The 21801-nt window shown below is 39.3% G+C and overlaps 1 protein-coding gene across 1 annotated transcript in view; it reads left to right on the top strand.

Annotated features, from left to right (window-relative positions):
* fn1a (fibronectin 1a) overlaps positions 1 to 21801 on the top strand; it is a 37810-nt gene that overhangs the window by 11499 nt on the left and 4510 nt on the right. Inside the window, exons 13-44 of the mRNA XM_014016508.1 lie at positions 3818 to 3939; positions 4060 to 4228; positions 4414 to 4599; positions 4699 to 4827; positions 4915 to 5004; positions 5098 to 5292; positions 7154 to 7435; positions 8831 to 9094; positions 9565 to 9659; positions 10039 to 10207; positions 10333 to 10419; positions 10504 to 10695; positions 11583 to 11855; positions 12473 to 12587; positions 12696 to 12772; positions 12845 to 12934; positions 13021 to 13287; positions 13398 to 13514; positions 15103 to 15267; positions 15363 to 15518; positions 15612 to 15725; positions 15814 to 16083; positions 17282 to 17493; positions 17569 to 17656; positions 17732 to 17917; positions 18013 to 18102; positions 18980 to 19171; positions 19269 to 19358; positions 19962 to 20076; positions 20187 to 20406; positions 20517 to 20684; positions 21483 to 21621. Coding sequence (XP_013871962.1) covers positions 3818 to 3939; positions 4060 to 4228; positions 4414 to 4599; positions 4699 to 4827; positions 4915 to 5004; positions 5098 to 5292; positions 7154 to 7435; positions 8831 to 9094; positions 9565 to 9659; positions 10039 to 10207; positions 10333 to 10419; positions 10504 to 10695; positions 11583 to 11855; positions 12473 to 12587; positions 12696 to 12772; positions 12845 to 12934; positions 13021 to 13287; positions 13398 to 13514; positions 15103 to 15267; positions 15363 to 15518; positions 15612 to 15725; positions 15814 to 16083; positions 17282 to 17493; positions 17569 to 17656; positions 17732 to 17917; positions 18013 to 18102; positions 18980 to 19171; positions 19269 to 19358; positions 19962 to 20076; positions 20187 to 20406; positions 20517 to 20684; positions 21483 to 21621 — 5124 coding nt within the window. The remainder of the gene's footprint in view (positions 1 to 3817; positions 3940 to 4059; positions 4229 to 4413; positions 4600 to 4698; positions 4828 to 4914; positions 5005 to 5097; positions 5293 to 7153; positions 7436 to 8830; positions 9095 to 9564; positions 9660 to 10038; positions 10208 to 10332; positions 10420 to 10503; positions 10696 to 11582; positions 11856 to 12472; positions 12588 to 12695; positions 12773 to 12844; positions 12935 to 13020; positions 13288 to 13397; positions 13515 to 15102; positions 15268 to 15362; positions 15519 to 15611; positions 15726 to 15813; positions 16084 to 17281; positions 17494 to 17568; positions 17657 to 17731; positions 17918 to 18012; positions 18103 to 18979; positions 19172 to 19268; positions 19359 to 19961; positions 20077 to 20186; positions 20407 to 20516; positions 20685 to 21482; positions 21622 to 21801) is intronic.

The raw sequence follows: 21801 nt of genomic DNA, 5'->3' as shown, positions 1-21801 counted from the left end.
ATATATATGTATATATATAAACACATTTAAAAGTTGGTTCAAAATTTCTACATATCTAGCTTTCCAAGGTTGGTTTTGGTATTTTTCCTTGACAGAACACTGTTGTTTTGTTCTCATTGCCTTTCATGATTTATGAGCTTCTGTGGTATAGATTTAGTTTTTTCAGGGATTGAATTTCCAGCACCATAAAAAAAAAGAAAAACGATAAATATATCTCTAAGTGGGGCCGTTAAGTTGTGCAAGTGGAACCAGATCCAGGTCCGTCACGTCTAAAGTAGAACATTCAGACTGATAGTTGTTTGCTGAAGCAGGTTGACGGAAGATGCAAAATGTAGGGCGATGCTCTGTCGTAAGTGGCCGTAATAGCAACCATCTGTGAACTTGCTCTGTGTGTGTGTGTGTGTGTGTGTGTGTGTGTGTGTGTGTGTGTGTGCTCAGTCATATAAAATATAGCATACTAAGATTGCAGCAAGTTTTCCAGACTTTAGCCACTTGGCTTACACTGTAAAACACCATAAAAGGTTGAAAAGAAAACAAGTTAAAGAGTTTTTCTTTTTCTAGGCAAGTTTTTACAAGCCAAAACATGGATAACATCTTAAAAAATGTTGTTTTGTCTGTTATCTGTGCAAATCTTTGTTTGCGTTATTTGATCTTTTTTATTATTGTTATTGACAGTATGACTTCCGTTATTACTTCCCTGTAGCTTTGTGCTTCTTATCAACACTGAGTTGCACATCCGTCTGAATGCAGATGTAGACMAAACATCCACTTTTAAAGAAGATGGATGGTGTGCATGCATGTAGGCTTGTACATTACACACATGCMTGTAAGTAATGCTGGGAACCTGTGCTCCTTAAAATGGAGCAGATCCACTGCAAGTGTGCATTGGTTTTCAAGCCCATCCCACATATGATTCCCCATAACCCGTACCCTCACCGGTGGCCTGCGGGTCTGTAATAGGCAGTAATTGGTCCCAGATTGTTTTTGAGGTTTGTGTATTTGCTTGCAGCTCCTGGTTAACCGAGCCACTTGCTCAGAAACTTTGATTACAGGTCTGCTATTTGGAAAAATGGTTAAAAGAACCTCAGTTCTTTATRGAAGCCACCAGTTTCTATCAGCGTGTCTGGTCACCACATGGCTTCTGTTTGCATTAAAGAGCACTTGAAACCTTTTTTAATGGTTTAAAAACATTACAAATACAAGCATATTTGAAATGACTCCATCCTATCTCATTTCTTACACCAGCTAACCTGCTAAGCTGATTTGTCGTGTTGTTTTAACACATAAGCCTGAACTGTCAGTTTTTGTAATGCACACCACATGTCTATTTAGTTTTATTGCAGAATCCTCTGAATGGAAAAGGTGGTAAATGTTTTTAGCTCTATTTAAAGTGAATTGAGGATTCAAACTAGGCAATGAAGTTTGTTGGTTAGGTCAAAATGTTCTTGCTGACTTCAGTAACAATACAATTTCTGAAGTGTTTTCCTTATACTTATTGTCTTATAGTGGTGGGCACCAGCCAGCTAAAGCACACATCAGCTAATTGAGGACCTAAATATTTTGTTTGTGCTTTGGCGGTCTTCCTAATTTTTATAATTCATAAGTGGATTTGCGCTTTCTAAAATTAAAATGCAGTACTGCTAATAACTAATTATCTACAGTCATCATTATCTTGAACAGAGAGGAAGGTATGGCTGTCAACAACTCACAACACACGTGATCTATCCAACAGCACAACTCCCAGATAAACACACTTATTGGAAAGATATATGTCCTTGCTGACTGTTGCTCTCGATCGCGGTTCTCATTTCCCACGATGCTTTGTGTCTGCTTTCATAGCAGAAAGGCAATGTTTAGAACTCCCTGTCCCAGTAAAAATGTTTAACGTTTGTAATCCATACTAAAATTTTGTATGTATTGATTTATTTTACTTTACAATCGGAGCTCCTTTTTAAAAAAAGTTTAAACGTTGGAGCTCAATACTTGACATAATTGGTCGAAGCAATCAACCAATGGGGTTAGAGACGCAGAAATGATTTAAAGATATTTTGCTGATGAAGACAGACTTCTAGTGGTCAACTGGAGCAACAACATGGAAAACTTTAAAATCCAAGCTCTTATTTTGAAGTTTGCAGATTGTTTCCTGTACTCTGTGCTTTCGTTTCCCGTCACAAATCAAATCCGTCATGTACCCAGAATGCATCGCTTCAGTTTTCCAATAAACAGTTTTGAAATTACTTTATTGATGCTTCTTTAATGAAAAATCTACAACAAACAAAAGAAAAAGACAAAGAAGCAGCCGAACTAGCAATCCTCAACAACTTTTTAATTTTTACACCAGGAGCCAAAGTTCTGATTCAGGAAATCACATCCCCAGCAATCGGCAGTTGTAGGATTAAGCTGTAAAGCAGGGCTGTTCAACTAAATTGCTCTGGGGGCCACAGTTACTGCAGGTCAACAGCTGAGGGGCCGAACATCTATCAGTTAAAGTCATTATGTAAATAAACCAWGTATTACAAAGATCTGTTACCTTTGAAATAGTTTATTTTGCTGCATTTATTCATGAATACAACGTACAGAACCCTATAAAAGTAGTGATAATAAAACAAAAACAAAATTAACACATTATGCCGCCTATTTAACACAAATATTAATTTGACATYTCTGACTTGCCAACTTTTTGAACCAGTTTTATTTTCACTCTCATTGTTTTATCTTCCACTGCTTGTAGTTTTAACTGTCTTGAGTGTGCATAGAAATGTTTACCAGCTTCTAGTCAAGATTCTGTTGTTTCTGTAGATACCAAACATGTCTATGTTTAATTAAAAATCTTATCGTAATTAAAGTAGAAAACCGGGGGTTTTAGGCTTCAGAGATAAATGAACTAATTGGTGTGCCGAACTTTGGTCACTCCTGGGCCGGATGTGGCCCGCGGGCTGCCAATTGAATAGCCCTGCTGTAAAGTATTYATACACTGCTAGTTGGCAGTGTTGTGTGTATATTGTACATGAATTATTGCCAGCTAGTGAGTGTCAAATTGAACTTGCACTTTAAAATTAGCTTCTGCTAGTATTTCTATGGCATAAGCGCTTTTGAAGTTGTGGACCTAAATATTTTCATAAAYGCTTTAGAAACTGCGGAGCTAATTTTTGGATTAGTGCTGCCCACCACTGCTTATTTATAACTCTGTCCACTTCTTTTGTGCAATGCTTTTTTTTTTTTTTTCAAACGGTGCATGCATCCCATAACTCTGAAGGGCTACATTGTATAGACATATACTCCCACCCCTTTGCTCCACTCTGAAACTCCTCACCATCTGTTTGAATCAAATAATATAAGTCAGGAAGAGTTAGATCACAGCTGCTGGCTGACTTCCATAATGGAGATTTGATATAAGAAGGTAGATTTTCATTCAAGAGGACTCATAAAATGCAACTTTTCTTGGTGCATCTGGTTTATTATACTGTACATAAATCAACTTCCAGTCTAGATTTTAAAAAGCAAAACAAAGATTTCAAAGCTTGGTGAGGAAGAACAAGAAGGGCAAACGTTTTCTCCCATCTAGGAATGTAAATCTGTGCTGGAATCTCACAGAAACCTGCTAGGTTTTCGCACCCTCCCTGTGTTCTGATTAGGAAAACACAGCAGCACACGGACACTCACTCCCTGTTAAGATGAGTTGCATAAAACAACTGATTTGATATTTTGCATTCATCAGCCAGCTTACGATTAAATCTTCATACTGTATCATGGTTGATGTTTTTTTATAAGTGGAGCTGTTGTCCTCACGCTCGCCTCTGCACTCTTCCTCTCACAGGTGGTTATCATCCTGTTCAGGTGGTCATAACAGAAGCCGGAAGCCAACAAAACACCCATCCCATTCAGTGGAATTCCCCATCATCTACTCACATCACCCAGTACATCCTCAAATGGAGAGTGGTGAGTTTTCCGATTGTGCAAACTGTGGAGAAGAGCTCCAGCAAATTAGATTTTTTTTTTCAAATCGACTCATCCGATATTTATAAGCTAAAAATGCAAACTTTTCACACCCCACCTCAGAAAGATACATTAAACCCATGGATGGAGGTGAACATCCCAGGCCATCTTAACTCCTACACCATCTCTGGTCTGAAAGCGGGAATAACGTACGAAGGCCAGCTGATCAGCGTGCTGCGGTTTGGACGACAAGAGGTCGCACGCTTTCACTTCACCACAGCTTATGGATCATGTGAGTTGGTCTCAGTCCTGGTTGAGTTGTCCAAACTCAACACAGGTTCTTCAGTTTGTTTGATACAGTTAAGTTTTCTTTGCCGTTTTGTATTAAACTGAACCTGTTTTGCTAAATAACTGATAGTGAGTTTGAGGTCTGGAAAGATCTTTGAACTTTACACAACCCCATTGTGTCCTCTGTAGTGGCTACAACTGAAGGCGAGATCACCCCACTTCCACCTTTGGTTGACATCTCCGAATCAGTAACAGAAATCACAGCTAACAGCTTCGTCATCTCCTGGGTTTCCGCCTCCGACACCGTCTCTGGTTTCAGAGTAGAGTATGAGCTCATTGAGCAGGGACAGGGACCTGGAGAACCCATCGTTTTAGGTAAGTGCAGGAAAGCTCACGTGCAGTTTGGTTTTAGGAGTTGATGTCAGCAGTATCAAATGTTCAAGTATATTACCATTCTTTTTTTTCTCATTTTAGATTTGCCTCGTACAACAACCTCGGTGAACATTAATGAGCTTCTGCCTGGAAGGAAGTACACTGTTAACGTCTATGAGGTTACAGACGGAGAAGGGGACAACCTCATTCTCACWACTTCACAAACAACTGGTGAGTAGAACCATTTGTATTTCAAATATGTCGTTCCCTTTCAGGCATTTTATTTTTTGGTTTACTTACACCTCATTATTTCAACAGCACCTGATGCTCCCAAGGAGCATGAAGTAGAGGAGGTGGGAGATACCTCTATTGTGATCAGCTGGGACAAACCACTGGCTCCCATCACTGGTACATTAAAGCCATCTCTGTCAATCACAGCTGAAGTTGATTAAAATCTGATGTTTTTTTTGTTTTAAGGCCACATTTGACCTCTCTGTGCAGGATACCGTGTTGTCTACGCACCCTCAGAGGAGGGTGAAAGCATGGAGCTGACTCTCCCCGATACGGCAACGTCTGTGACTCTGAGCGACCTACTGCCTGGGAAGTCCTACAACATCAGCATCTATGCTGTGGAGGAGAACCTGGAAAGCGAACCGATCTTTGTACAAGTCAACACCACTGGAGAGTCCCTTCCAGGTACATGAGCAGCTTAGGCCACCAAACGCAATTTAAACATTAAACAGAGTGGGTGTAATTACTGACCATGTATGCTTAAAGTAATAAAACATTAAAAAATATAATTAATTCCATTCAAAATGTTATTTTATGTGTTTCTCTTTTTTATGTTTAGAGTTTTATCCTTGTTCTTTTTTTAGATAAATTCCATCACATATAACTGCAAATGGTTACTGAGTGAAATTTAAAGGGGCAATATCATGTAAAATCAACTTTTTTGAGTTTTATATCATGTTATAATGTTACCCTCTCATCAAAAACATGCCCGGAGTCTTGCTTTGACTCATTCATGCATGTTTGAGAAATCCTGTAGTGTCCTGAGGCTGCAGGCAGTGGAGCAAAAACGACCGGTTGGACCTAGAACCTCCTTTTGGGACTAGCTCCTCCTCTGGGCTGTGTCTTAAAGCCAAGCTTACTCATCACAGAGCACATGCACCCACCCGGCCCTGTGCTGAAATGGGCAGGACAGAAGTGGAAGGAGGTTCTTAAAGAGACAGAGACCAATTCCAAGGCATTTAGAAACAGATATGATGAGAAGTCAAGCTTATTTCCTATTTAAACATATAGTTAGTTAGTTTAGTTTATTGGTTTTCTTTAAAAAACAACAACATAAATTCAACATACAACAAAAATACAAATCATAAATTAAATTAAAGGTAGCAAAAGAAGAAAAAATCTTGATAAATCTGCCCCTTTTTTTCTCAAATAAATCAATTCAATCAAAAATAATCTTTAGTTTATGTAAAAGAAAAGAAAAATAAAGGTTTAACTCCTTGAACAACAATTCATACATTTACATATTTCTCCAGCAAATTATTTTTTATCATTCTCCTAAATATACTCATTGATCTGGCATTTTTAAAGTCATCTTCCAGATTATTAAACATTTTAACAACTGAAAGTGACATGGTTACTTTTATTATGGTATAGAATTTAAATGTATGCCTGAGAAACATATAATATTGCCCCTTTAAAAGATCTGCCATGATAATCTAGATTTCAAAAGTGTAGTCATGAACCCACTTAGAGAAATGTGAACGGCTGGAAGCAACTGTAAATATGATTGATTGTACCTTCTTAAACAAATCTGCAAGTCTCGTCTTTTGGCCTATTTAGTATTTTCTTTTACTTATTTCACAAACTTTCCAGTACAAGAGAAATAGGGAGATATTTCCTGTGAAAACGAAAGTCACTGAGTTCACAGCTGTTCTGCTCTTATTCAGACGGAGTTGTGTAAAACCTCAGTCTGCCAAGTTGAACATTTGTTTGAGCCAGATGCTTGCGAGGTTTGTGAATGCTCGCTTGTACAGTTTGAAAGATGGATTGAAGATGCATGACCTAGTTAAAGTGATATGATCTCATCTTTGGACAGAATAATGGACTACTTCCACTGTGGCTGATGASCACTTTGCTTAAGTGATGCTAAAGTTTTACCCAAAACATTGTCCAATATTACAAATGAACTCAGGGAAACAAGTCATCTAGATGTGAGATAAAAAAAAAAAGAGATTGAAGAGTGACTGAATGTCACTTGTTTCAGGCATTTTTTCTCTCATTTTTTGTCCTTGTTTCCCTCAAAAGTCAGAAACGTCTGTGTTTAATTTTCTCATTGTGCAGCAGTTCGTTACTCTTGTTTGGTTTTTGAAAGGAGATTTTCTGTTCAACCACATGCTTTGTTTATTCTACGATAAGGTATGATTATCCATGGTCAGGTTGCAGAGGCAACAGGTTTAGAGGAAAAAAAACCCAGACGGGGGATTACCTGTGTAGAAAACGAGGAGCTTTTTACACCACATCTGTGTTTTTGTTTCCTTTTCCACAGATGAAGAAGTGGCTTCCCCGACTGACTTGCAGTTCTTTGAAGTGTCCGACAAGAAAATAGTCTTGACCTGGTCCAGTCCAGCTGGCGGCATCTCAGGTTACAGGGTCACGGTGGTTCCTGTTGACGAGTCTGGTTCTCCGCAAAATGAGATGACTCTGCCTGTCGGTCAGAACTCATATGTCGATGTAACACACCTACAGCCTGGCACGCTGTACCGCTTTAGTGTGTACAGCATTCTTAATGGAAAAGAGAGCTTACCACTTATTGGGGAGCAAACTACAAGTGAGTATGATGAACGACCTCATGTAAAAACTGCTTTCAGATGGGGTTGTTTTTATGTTGTTGACAGAACTAATCATCAGGGATTTACTCAACAAGCTAAAATGCACAGTGTAAGACTCTGTCAGGGGCGGAGCCAGGGGGTGGCCAGGGGTGGCCATGGCCACCACAGACAAATCTTTGGCCACCCCATTGGCCACCCTGTTGTACAAACCCCTTCCACAGTGAAACAACCTTTAGGGGTGTAATAATCCTCCTGAACAGTTGGTGGCAGTGTTTAACAGTTTGAAATATCACCGAGCTCTATCACTGAAGAAGAGTAATGACAAGGAAGTGATGGTTTTCTTTATATACAGAACATGCCTATATAATCTGATGTACGGTGTCAACTTTTGGACTTATGGTGACAAAGGTTTCTGTTGTTTTCTTTCCTTTTTTTTGTCACCATAACACAGTGTCATTTTGTGCTCTGAAGACTGCATGATGATCTGTGTTTGGTTATGAGTAGACCTATCACTAAATTAGACAAAGTGAAACACCCCTCTAAATTCACTGTTGGTGGTCGTCAGTATTGCACATGTTCATTGGGTAAAATTATTAATATTAGTTTCAAACATGCAGTTKAGGGTCATCTTTGTTTGGCACAGCGACGTGTTACAATTAAAAATRAAYCAATAAACAATATAAAAGTAAAAATCACCCCTGTGGTCATTGGATATGATAAATTGTGTCACATTAATTAACCTTATCTCAGCCATAGCAGTGAGATTAAAAACAGGATGATGGAACTAGTTTAATGAATAATCTGTCTCGGAAATAATTATTAAATGAAGTGTTAATTTGTGTAGGTAAAAGTATGTTTAACAACCTGATAAAATACACCAGAATACAGGAAATGGCATCTATTTAATTCAAAATTTTCTGGGGGAGGACCCCCAGACCCCCCAATAGTGCCCCCCAACTAACTTTTAAAATGGTTCTGCACCCATGTTTGTAAGGTAGTCACTGCCTGTATAAAGACATAAGGAAATTAACAAAACACAAAGATCTGCAGAAAAACTTTCAAGTAAAAAATGATGTAATTTTCCTGGCCACCCCTGTGTGAATAGTGGTGCCCATCTGGCCACCCCTGAGAAAAATGTCTGGCTCCGCCACTGGACTCCATTCTGCCATATATTTGGTMCAGAAAAAAGAGAGACTGATAAGATGGCTGATCCTGCTTGATGAATAAGAATGTAAACAAAWTGTTGAGCTGCAACCTTCTCAGGGCACCGAATACCATTTAGCAGTGTTTAATGAGAAACAGGCACAACTTGTGCAAAACAAAATATATAGAGYGCTCTTTAAATGAATCATTTTTAATCACACTGCTCAAAATCGTTCTTTCTTTGTTTTTAGAGCCAGACGCCCCCACAGACATCCATTTTGACGACGTGACTGAAGACAGTGCGGTGGTGCAGTGGTTCGCGCCTCGCGCCAAAATCACCGGCTATCGTCTCTTCCTTAACGTGGAAGGCTCGAACCCCGTGCAGCAACACCTGCCCGCCCACCTCACAGAGTACACCCTGCTGACCCTGAAGCCTGACACAGAATACACGGTCACGCTGCACTCACTGCAGGACAACACGCTCAGCAAAGGAGAGACTGCTGTGTTCACCACATGTGAGTGTCTAAACATCATAAATTGTTTGCAACTTTGCACTCAATCAGAAATGAAGTGAAACAAAATTTATTTTATCATTTGTAATACTTCAAAACAGGGCTATTCAACTGGTGGCCCGCGGGCCACATCTGGCCCCTGGGCAGCTTCAATCCGGCCCGCCTGTTAGTTAATTAATATTATAGCTTATTTAATACTTAAATTACAAATATTTCAGTCAGAGTTACACTCATTAAACATGGTCTTTATGACTACACAACACAGTGGTCTGATTGAACACACAACATGAGTATAAAATCTGAAATTAGAAGTAGTTCAAAGTGGCAATCCTGTCATTCAGATGATAAGGTTATATAAATAAAGATGTGACTGTTTACATGCAGGGTAGGCATTTTTATGTTCCCCTGTATTTTACCAAATCAAATCTTCTAGCAATACAATTTGATTCTGCTTTTTTTTGTTTTGTTTTTAGCCCCTGCTGTGGGTATTGCTCCTCAGTTCAGCACAGAAGTGACTGACACCTCCATAATAATCTCCTGGACTCCAGTTCCCTACATTGGATACAAGGTGTGAGCTTAATTATATTTGTTTGAATTAGGTTCTGAATGTGTGTATCGTTGGGTGAGGGATTGAAGTGTAAAATCTTTGGAATCCATGGGGACTAGATAAGCACCATATAAATTCAAGCCATTTACCATTTAAATGCTCTCATTTTCTTCCGATATTTATGAAAAGCACATTCTAGTAAGTAGTTGTTTGGTGAGTTATCTTTAAAGCTGCTCAACAGGAGATCTCATAACCTCATAAATGCTTCTGATTGGTCAGAACAAGTCTCACCAGAGACGAGAATGTTCATTTGGCTTCAGTGTTCTTGGGAAAGCACCGACCTCTGACCTGTACCTCCCGTCCTCCTAACCTATTACTCTTTCTACCCCCCATCTCTCAGCTGACAGTCGGGCCCAGTCAGGGTGGGGAAGCCCCAAGAGATGTCTTCTCAGAATCTGGCAGTATTTACATTTCCGGTCTGACTCCGGGAGTAGAGTACACCTACAGCGTCCAGCCAGTTTTTAATGGCCAAGAACAAGGAACCCCAATCACTCGACACGTTGTCACACGTATGTCTAGATTAAAACCAGTCATTTGTGACTTGTATTTTTTTTATTTACCGGTATTTATTATTTTTTCTTGCTTCCCTCCAACCACATGTTTGTTTGCACAAAATATTTTTTTCCAACTCCAGCTCTGTCTCCTCCTACTGATCTAAACTTGGAGTCCAATCCAAGCACTGGTGAGCTTGTAGTTCAGTGGAATGGAGCTGCTACACCAGGTACTTTCAAAAACACATGTGCATGAAAATCAAGCCGTCAGTCCCATCATACCCTATAAATGCCTCTCGTACTGTTTCTTGAAGACATCACAGGTTACAAAGTGACGTGCACTCCCACCAAAGGGCAACAGGGAAACAGCTTGGAGGAGTTTGTAGACGCTGGGCAGAATTCCTGCACCCTGGAGAACCTCAGTCCAGGTGTGGAATACAACGTCAGCGTTGTCACAGTGAAGGACGACATGGAGAGCTCTCCTGTYTCAACTGTCATCACCCCAGGTGGGTTTTTCTAAAAAGATGTGACGCCTTGTTTTGTATTAGCCACATTTTTAAAGTAACATAAACTTCAACAGCTAACCCATGCTACATTCAATCTTATTAACTTTACTGTTTCTGTTTTACGTCACTACCAGCTGCTAAACTATTGTGTCGCAGATGATTTTTTTTATCTTTGTGCATTAAAATGAAACCATTTTATTGAATAACCTAAATGGTTATTCATACAAATGAGAGAGAACCAGCTTGTATTAGGTCTTCCATCACTTTGATATGCTGCATATGTCAAAATGCTGGAAGTAGACAGTTTATATAACTCAGCTTAAAGTGCCCGTGACACCAAATTTTTGTAATAAATATGAATGCATTTTTGGAAGGATAACATTGGAAACATATTGCAAATAACATTTCATGCTGCTGTGTTGAACAGTTGTTGAGCTATTTGTATGTGAAGAAACAGGAAGTGATGTCAAAGGGGACTGTCTGCATATAAACAGAGCGTTGCTTCAATGGCTAACAACCCAGACTGTAGAAACAAATCTGAAGTTTCTTTAGATTATTTTGAGTCTCTATCAGAGAGATGAAGAGTCAGAATTCAAACGTTATTGTTTCAGTAAACAAAAACCAGGATGTTCCTTTTCTTAAAAAAATCCCCTTTGATGTCACTTCCTGTTTCACTTTGTATGAGTCAAGTTCAAATAACAATCTCCCATTTATGTGAAAAACTTTTGTATTTGAAGGATATGTATGTCACAGGCACTTTGACGTCTCCTTCTTGGGCTGTYTCTCATTTTTTTTCTTTTGTCCAAACTCTTTGTTTTTTGTCTTCCCACGTGTGTTGTTTGTTTCTGCGCTGTTTCTCTCCCGATTCATCCCTCCCACTCATGCAGAGGTGCCCCAGCTGACCGACCTCAGCTTTGGGAACGTGACTGACACGAGCATCAGTCTCCACTGGTCACCGCTCAGCACCCCAGTGGTCACCGGTTACAAGATTATGGTGGCTGCTTCTGGTGAGAGCATCCCCATTTTTGAAGACATGGTCAATCCGGCCACTGGTGRTTACACGGTCTACGGGCTGGAACCGGGCATCGACTATGACATCAGTGTGACCACTGTCACAGAGAGCGGCGAGAGTGAACCCGTCATATTCACTCAACAAACCAGTAAGATATTTTTACCTAACAGGGAAAAATAAAATGATTATTGTTAAACAGTGCTTTGAGATGCTTTAATTTTTTTTTCTCTTTTCAACTTCATGAAATACCCCCTCAAACAAATTGCTGATGAAATTGTACTCCGTGCTTTGTTGACAGTTTAATAGACCTGTGTGTTTCCATGCAGACGTGGACCATCTGGTTTTAGTTAAAATGTTTTCATCCCTGCTTGGTATTTAAATTTAAATATGTTGTAAATTTCATGCACAGATATAAAACAMTACAGTCACTACTGTCTTTTAAATGATGAAAATTTCATTGTTTTTTAATTTTTAAATTAATTTCATTAAAAACAAAACAAATAATTTTATATACAATATACAATAAAAAGAAAAATATAAAAGAAAAATGAGAGAAAAAATATATATATCAAAATCACAAATAAAATTAAATGAACGGCAGCAGAGAGAAGAAAAAAATCTCAACATCTGCCCCTTAGGGTAGGTAATTTAAGAAGTTTCAAAATTTCTATTAAAACAATTTAAATTTCCTCATCTATGTTTTTAGGTGAAACCAAATGTTTTTTTCTGTTTGCGGTATTCTGATCCAATCTGTTTCTCAAATAGCCGTACCGGCCCCCACTGATTTGAACTTTGGCAAGGTTGGACCTGACAGCATGGAGGTTACGTGGGTTCCTCCTCACATACCAGACAACAATGAAATTACCAGTTTCGTCATTAGGTAAAATAAACACGATGTTAAACTTTATGGACGTTTCACGTGAAGTTAATCTGAAAGCCTGTCACTGCTTCATTATACTCACATGTTGCTGTTTGGACTGTTGTTCAGGTATCAGCCTATTGATGACGACGATGAGCTTACAGAAACCAGTGTAGACAGCAGGACYAACAATGTGGTGCTAAAGAGTAAGTTGCCGCGAGCATCAGTAGTTCAGCATCAAGCAGACACACTTTAGTGTTTTTGATTCTTGTTTTCAGATTTGCTGCCGAACACGGAGTATCTGGTGAGCGTGGTGTGTGTGTATGAGCAGAGGGAGAGCTCGCCTGTTGTCGGCATCAGGAAAACAGGTGAGTAGAGAGGATGTAGAATGTTTTTTTTAAAACATCAAATGAAAACATTGTGATTTTTTTATTATTTTTTGTTCTGTTTTCAGCTTTGGATTCACCAGTCGGCATTCGTTTCTCTGAAATCGTAACCAACTCCTTCACCGTGCACTGGCTCCCTCCGCAGAGCAGAATCTCTGGTTACCGCATCCGTTATCAGATGGTTAAGGGAGGGAGGACCAAGGATGAGAGGCTACCCCCGTCAAGGAACCACTTCACCATGACAGGCCTCGTTCCGGACACAGAGTATTTGGTCAACATTTACTCTGTGAGCGGGACACAGGAGAGTCTGCCGCTCAGCGGGACACAGAAAACAAGTATGGAAACAGAATCAGATATATGTGACATTTTATTGTTATCACCAAAAGGCTTTAAATGTGTTCATTTTTGTCTGGGACCCTTCAATTTTCATTTTTGTTTGTTTTAGTTTCTGATGCTCCTACTGACCTGGAAGTGCTCGAGTCATCCCCCACAAGTATCACTGTTCGCTGGGCCCCTCCTCCCGTCACTGTGCGCTACTATAGGATCACCCATGGAGAATCAGGTAACAATACATAGTAAATCTAATCTAATTAATGTGTAATTTTTTTTAGATTTTTTTTTTGTTGTACAAATTTTGTACATCTATCAAAAACATGTTTTATCATTCTTAGAAGAATAAAATAGTAATGTACTTTGCAACTCAATAACGTCTCACGGCTGTGTCTCAATCCATGGGTTGCAGCCGGCGTAGACCGCGTCCGACGTGGGCCGTAGGCCGCTGGTGTCGGCTGCATAAATGTCTATGAAAAGAGACAGTCTAGTCTAAAGACAGAGTTGTAAAGTAACTAAGTACAAATACTTCTTTACTGTACTTAAGTAGAATTTTTGGGTATCTGTACTTTACTTGAGTAATTATTTTTCAGCCTACATTTTACTTCCACTTCTTACATTTTCACACAATTATCTGTACTTTATACTCCTTATATTTGTTTAAAAAAGACAAAAAGAAGAAAGTTGTTACTTTTATTTCATTTTGCTTGTTTCTATTCCAGATTGTTATTGTAAAAAATAATAATACAATCCATATAAATTTAGCCTCCTAGAAAGAGTGAATTTAACTGTGGTTGAATGAGAAGTACAAAAGTGTAAAACTCTGACACTGTATCCGTTTGTACACAAACAAATCATGTCACACTCCAGAAGGACATAATCATTAAAATAAAAGGACTGTACTTAAGAAGTATTTGTACTTCATAAATTATATTATTGCATTTGGCCGCAGCCCTCAGATAGATTTTCATTTTAGAAAAGGTTACATCACCCTTGATATATGTATATAAACTGAACCAGCTAGACTAGTGCATCTTAAATTTAACATAAATTATTTTTTTTAATACAGTATAGTCATTTCTGCATTTTTTGGGGAGGTCACCTCCTAATAAATGTCATTACATAAAATCTAACTGCTCATTTTGATTCAATATTTTACTTTTGATACTTAAGTACAAAAAGTATCAGATACTTTAAGACTTTTACTCAAGTAATATTCCTAAAGGAGACTTTAACTTTTACCAAATTATTTTTGGTAAGATACTTGTACTTTTACTCAAGTACAACTTTGTGGTACTTTATACAACACTGTCTACAGAAGACATATGTTTGCCTGACCGTGCTGTCTCTATGGTGATATGTTATATATCACATCGTTTCAGTTGTTTTTTTCAAGGTATAACCTCATAAAATTCAGTTTCAATAGAAAAATGTTACAAATAAATAGCATACTTAAAGCTGCGTTTTATTTAACATCTCATTGCAACAAAACTTTCTTCAGCCAAGTTGCTAAAGTTTCGTTTTTCAGTCCGTGATAAATTTCCAAACTTTGCCGTAAAACGAACAAACAATAAAAACTCAGCCGTCTTTGTTTTTCTGTATAATTTGCTGATGGCACAATGAACTCTGGGATACCGTCGGCCACATATGATACTCAGATGCAGCCATCGTTTTCAGGGTTTTGTTGGCTGCATGAGTAGGCGCTCACAAATTGGGACAGCCTATACGGCGAGTGGCAGTGACGTCGGCTGCAACCCGTAAATTGAGACAAAACAAGTATAAATAAAAAAAATGTATTGTATGGTTTTATTTTTCCTTAGGAAGTCACAGTAACCCTAAGGAGTTCACTGTACCCGGCTCTCAGTCCACTGCTACAATCAGTAATTTGCAGCCTGGCACTGACTACACAGTTACTGTTTATGCTGTGACCGGCAGAGGAGACAGCCCCGCAACCAGCATCCCCATCTACGTCATGCACAGAACAGGTACACACACTGACGTTACACACTTATTTAAATGGATAGCAACATTAAAATGTTTTTTGTAATTCACTCTTTATCTCTGGTTTCTTTAATCCCAGGTGTGGACTCGCCCTCTGAAATGGAAGTGACTCATGTGAATGACAACAGCGCCACGGTGAGATGGAGCCCGGCTCATGGTCCCATCAAAGGTTACAGGGTGACGGGGGTCCCCATCAATGAACAGGGACAATCCTTCTCTCAAGTGGTGGAATCAGGTATGGTGTTCAGGTTAATTTAATGTGTGAAAAAAGGATTTATTGTAAACATTAGATTAATTGTATAATTATTGTTTTCATTCTTTTATCCAGACCAGACAGAGTTTACTTTTTCAGGCCTGCTGCCTACTACAGAATACGTTTTTAGCGTGTCCGCTCTTGGACAAGAAGGAGAGAGCTCGCCTCTGTTGGTAAATGCCGTGACAAGTAAGAGTTTCGCATTTCATCTGAAACGTTTTGGAAATGTTTAATTTATTAAACTGAAACATAACACATCAAACCTTTCGCCTTCTAGATGTGGATCATCCGAAGGATCTTTCCTTCGCTGACGTTGAGTCCACTTCCTTGCGGATCACGTGGGATAGTCCTGAGGGAACGGTAACATCTTACCGAGTCTTGTATGCGAGTTCAGAGGAGGGTGAGAGAGAGCTGCCTGTTGTTCTGAGAGGAGATGCTGACTCAGCTGTTATTGATGGACTCCAGCCTGGAACTGAATACTCAGTTAAAGTCATCGCCATGCATGATGGCACAGCCAGCACACCACTGATTGGAACACAGGTTACAGGTAGTTAAAGTTTCACAACTTTATACCTAAAAGTGAACTCCAGTGGTGGGCAGCGCTAATCCAAAAATTAGCTCTGCAATTTCTAAAGCGCTTWTGAAAATATTTAGGTCCACAACTTCAAAAACACTTATGCCATAGAAAAATTAGTGGAAACTAATTTTAATGCACAAGTTCAATTTGACACTTACTAGCTGGCAACAATTCATGGGCAATATATGCACAACACTGCCAACTAGCAGTGTATGAACCCTTGAACAGCTTAATCCTACAATTGCCGATTGCTGGGGATGTGATTTCTTGAAACAGACCTTTGGCTCCTGGTGTAAAAATTAAAAAGTTGTTGAGGATTGCTAGTTCGGCTGAATCTTTGTCTTTTTCTTTTGTTTGTTGTAGATTTTTCATTAAAGAAGCATCAATAAAGTAATTTCAAAACTGTTTATTGGAAAACTGAAGCGATGCATTGTGGGTACATGACAGATTTGATTTTTGACGGGAAACGAAAGCACGGAGTACAGGAAACTATCTGCAAACTTCAAAATAAGAGCTTGGATTTTAAAGTTTTCCATGTAGTTGCTCCAGTTGACCACTAGATGTCTGGCTAACCCCATTGGCCGATTGCTTCTACCAATTACATCAAGTATTGAGCTCCAGCGTTTAAACTTTAATTTTCTTTTAAAAAAGGAGCTCTGATTGTAAAATAAAATAAATCAATACAAGCAAAATTTTAGTATGGATTACAAATGTTCACTGTTTTTTTGCTGGGAAAGGGAGCTCTAAACATCGCCTTCCTGGTATGTAAGCAGACACAAAGCATTGTGGGAAATGAGAACCATGGCCGAAAGAAACWGTCAGCAAGGATGTATACCTTTCCAATAAGTGTGTTTTTTTGGGACGGGTGCTGTTGGATAGATCACGTGTGTTGTGACTCATTGACAGCCATACCTTCCTCTGTTCAAAATAATGATGACTGTAGATAATTAGTAATTAGCGGTACTGCATTTTAATTTTAGAAATCACAAATCCGCTTGTGAATTATAAAAATGAGTAAGACCGCTAAAGTGCAAATGTAATATTTAGGTCCGCAATTAGCGGGCTTGCGCTTTAGCGGACTGGTGCCCACCACTGGTGAACTCAAGAAGTATCTTGTTCCTTGTTTCTTACTAACTCTGTTATTTTTTTGCTTTTTTATTTTCTTCAGCCATTTCTCCTCCCTCTAACCTCCGTTTCACCCAAGTCGGCCCCACATCCTTCGTCATGCACTGGGCGGCACCAGGTCAGGAGAATCAAGTAACTGGCCCCACAAGCCTCACCGGGTACCGTGTAGTGGTGAACCCAAAGAACAAGAGTGGACCAACCAAAGAGATCAACCTGGCCCCAGACACCACCCAGGCGCACATCTCTGGACTCATGGTGAATAAATGAAATCCACTTGACTTTGAAACATATAGATATATTTTTCTGCTCACTTTCTTATATCTTTATCAGATTGCAACAATTTACGAAGTCAAGGTTTACGCACTGAAGAACTCTTTGACCAGCAGACCAGTCCAAGGAGAGGTCACAACTCTAGAGAGTAAGTCTTTAGTTTTTTAAACCTTAAATAGATTTACTGTTTATTTTATTCTAATTATTTCTAATCCGCATGAAGATATCAGCCCTCCTCGACGCGTACGCATCTCCGACCTCAACGATTCCACCATCACTTTAAATTGGCGATCAAAAACGAGCCCCATCTCCGGGTTCCTGATTGAAGCCACGCCAACCTCCTCTTCTCCAAGCTACGTACCCATTCAAAAAACAGTCCACCCTGACGCCCGCTCATACTCTATTACGGGTAAAGATCTATCAGACATGCAACAAATGAAACTCAAATCTACAGATGAAAGATTGTAAATAATAAAATAAACTTTTTCTGACTCTCCATCTAAGGTCTGGAGCCTGGCACCACTTACAAGATCAATCTGTATACGCTGAAAGACAATGGACGCAGCATACCGTTCACACTCACTGCCACCACAGGTAAACCCCACACGTTTTACTGCAGTACTGTCTACTCATACTTTACTCACATACATCCTGATGCATCTCAGTAATCCAGGTAGAAAAAAATCAAAAAAGAAAAAATAAGTAGGTCCTCTGGAAGAGTTCTTCTTTAGTGAAACGTTTCATCTCTCGTCCAAGAAACTTCTTCAGTCTGATGAGTTTCAGGTGAACTCAGCCTTATAAGCCTTGCCTCCACATGGACAAACAGGTTAGTCATGCGCAAAAGAGGGCCATCGCATAACAATAGGCTTGATTAGCTCTATTTAGTCACATGCAAAAGAGGGCTATCGCCTAACAATAGGCTTGATTAGCTCTATTTAGTCACATGCAAAAGAGGGCTATCGCTTAACAATAGCCTTAATTAGCTCTATTGTTTATAGATGATCTAATCAAGCCTATTGTTAAGCGATGGCCCTCCTTTGCATGTGACTAACCTGCTTGTCCATGTGGAGGCAGTGCTTATAAGGCTGAGTTCACCTGAAACTCGTCAGACTGAAGAAGTCTCTTGGATGAGAGATGAAACGTTTCATTAAAGAAGAACCCATCCAGAGGACCTACTTATTTTTTGCAAAAAAAAAAAAAAAAAAAAAAACAGCATTTTTTTGTTTGCTAGTATAAACTGAAAGCTGAGTAGAAAAATGTCCTGGCCTGACTAATTCATGACAAATTACAAATTAGTTGGTTGTTTTGTGCTTATGTGGATTTAGCATCTTTTACACACACAAAATACGTGTTCAGAAGCAGTGTGACTCTGTGCATTAATAATAGTTTATGAAATTCAGTTCTTGTTTTTCTAAACGTCATGGATTTAATTTATTTTTCCGAAGTAACGATTTGCTTGTTTTTCTCCCAGCTCAACCAGTGGTCATCCCACCCACCAATATCCGCTTCACCTCCCTGAATCCTAACAGCATCTCATTTATGTGGGAGCCGTCACACAGTCCAAGGGTCACTGGTTATTATGTCACCTATGAGGAGGCTGGAGGTTTGCCCCGAGAAGCTTTCCCTAGACCTCACGGAGGCCAGAGCTACGCCACCATCAATGGTCAGTGATAGTGAGCCAAATAGTGCGTCATTCATTTTAATAAATGAGACAAATGTTTTGAAGTTTTCTTTGTTTGTTTGATTTGGCTTAATTTTAGGTCTGAAACCTGGAACAGAGTATGTCATTAAGATTGTAGCCATGCAGAATGCTTTGAGAAGCACACCTCTTGTGGGCAAGGCTAGAACTCGTAAGTGTTTTTTTTATGTTATAAAATGTTTAATTCATTATCAAAACATAAAAATAAATGCATTCAAAATGTCTGGAAATAAACCCTTCTAACGGTGCCATTGATTGCACCAGGGGATGACATTTTTTTTCTACACTTAATTATTTATTTGCATCTTTCTAATGTTTGATCATCATGTTTACTGTAATATATGAACTATATTAATTATATATAGCCCATGAACAAAACAGAAAATGTAAAACAGTGATGGGAGATATTGGATTACTCTGTGCTGCCCTCTTGTGGATTTATTCTTACAGCGCTGATACAAACAGCCCAACGACAGACAGCATGCAGCCCTTTTCTTCTACACTTTTGTTATTTATCAAACATAATTCTTACTGACATGGTAGATCATAAATTACTTTTGTTTTTAACTAACCAAGGTTAGAATTGAAGAGAATTGTTTTACTATAACTTGAAAAATACCATTTTTTTTCTTTTAGGAAAATAAATTGATACTCTGTTTATAAACTAGACCTTCTTGTCTTCTACCTTTCTCTGATTCTAATCAGATAAGTTCAGTATTAAACAGCATGCACATCTCTCTCCTTATATCACCAGAACCAGATTACTCCTCTGTTCATCAGCTGTTGGTACCTGATCTGCCACAGCTTCCTGTTCCTCATCAACCCAGCACTGAAATCCTGGACGTTCCAGAGACCTTCGATGCGAAGATGTGAGTGTCTGCGTGACGATATGCAAATTATTCAGTCAATTCATCATCGCCTTTTAGCTGAAAACTGTAACGTTTGAGCTTATCTAAATCTTAGCTGTTTAATTATACAGTTTTGACTCCAACCATGTCCACCTGGCTGGTACAAGTGGCCAGAACGAACCGGGCCAGCATGGTCAGTACGTCTACACTGAGTATCAGAACTTGGGCCCCAATAATGGGCTGCATGGCTCCCACAGTGGACCCAAAGAAGGCCAGAGACCCACTCTCAAAGAGCCCCTGGTTTTTATACCAATAGCAGGCCCTGATGGAAACAGAGTACCCCTGGTCAAGGTGTGTGAAACTTAAATTCATTTCTTTAAGCCTAATGCATATTAAATAAATTGTTCCTAAGCACTGTTAAGACAATAAACAATCAAATGCTTGCTTTGTAAACCCTGCAGGTGAGCGACAGCCCTCTGCCAGGCCTTGCTTTCGGTTTCCCTGACAATGAAACAGATTTGCCCCAAGAAGCGAAGACGGTCACGACTATTTCCTGGCAACCCATCCCTGAAACAACTGAATACGAAGTGTCCTGCAACCCGCTCACGTTGGAGGAAAGAGGCTTCCAGGTATTCACACAAACCCCATCTCATGTTCTTGTGTCGAGCACTTAAAGCAGTGGTCCACAAACTACGGCCCGCCTCCCCATTTGGTCTGGCCCCCAGAACAATACCAGAGAGCATTTAGTTTTTTTTTTCATATATGTATATTTATATTTGATTATAAAGTTGGACTTTTGCAATAAAATGTTTCTTGGTTATGAACTATTTTCATCATTAACTATTATTAGTTAGTAACTATTTCATACATACATGACATTCTGTTCCACCCATCTGCTGTCTGTGCCCCTATCTGGCAACCCCGCAGAAAAAAATCCTAAACCCGCCCCTCTCAAAGAGAGAACAGAATAATTGCGAAAAGATTAGGTAAGAGAAAAATTGATTCAGAATGCAGGGCGTTTAAGCTGCAGTGGACAAATGATTATTTGTTGTACATCTGTCAAGAGGTGGTGGTGGTATTCAAAGAATACAATCTGTGGCGACACTATGAATCCTGTCACAAAGACAAGTATGATAGCTTGCAAGGCCAAATGCGAGCAAACAAACTCTCAAAGCTAAGAAGTGGACTGTTAGCTCAGCAGAATACATACTGTGAAGAACCCAGAGAAGGTTRTTTGATTGTGCTTTCTGGAAAACAATAATTTTTTACATTTAGGCACTCCTGCAATAGTCACACTTTTTCTGTTACAAACAGACTCTGGCCCCCCACCAGAGAAGGGAGAAGTTATGTGGCCCTTACAGGAAAAAGTTTGGGGACCCCTGACTTAAAGGCATCCTGACTTATTCATCTTCTTATTCTCTGTGCAGATGCGTCTTCCTGGAACCTCGAACAGCGCCACACTGATTGGACTCACGTCGGGAGCTTCCTATAATGTTGTTGTGGAGGCAATGAAGGACGGAGCTAAAGAAACTGTTCTAGAGGATGTTATCACAGTTGGCAATGCAGGTATGGGTCTCATTGTCAGAGGAGAAACTCAAAAGTGGTAAAGTTTTAGTCGAATTTAGTGTTTCATGATATATTTTGCTAGCAGACGAACACAAGTATGGACGACCAAAACTGACAGAATGAGAAGTAAAAGCAGAAAAATATAAATGGACCAATAGATAAATAAATACACTTAAAAAT

This window comes from Austrofundulus limnaeus, unplaced genomic scaffold, assembly GCF_001266775.1.
Source record: "Austrofundulus limnaeus strain Quisiro unplaced genomic scaffold, Austrofundulus_limnaeus-1.0 Scaffold146, whole genome shotgun sequence".
Classification (NCBI taxonomy): Eukaryota; Metazoa; Chordata; class Actinopteri; order Cyprinodontiformes; family Rivulidae; genus Austrofundulus; species Austrofundulus limnaeus.
This window is presented reverse-complemented; position numbering and strand designations above follow the sequence as displayed.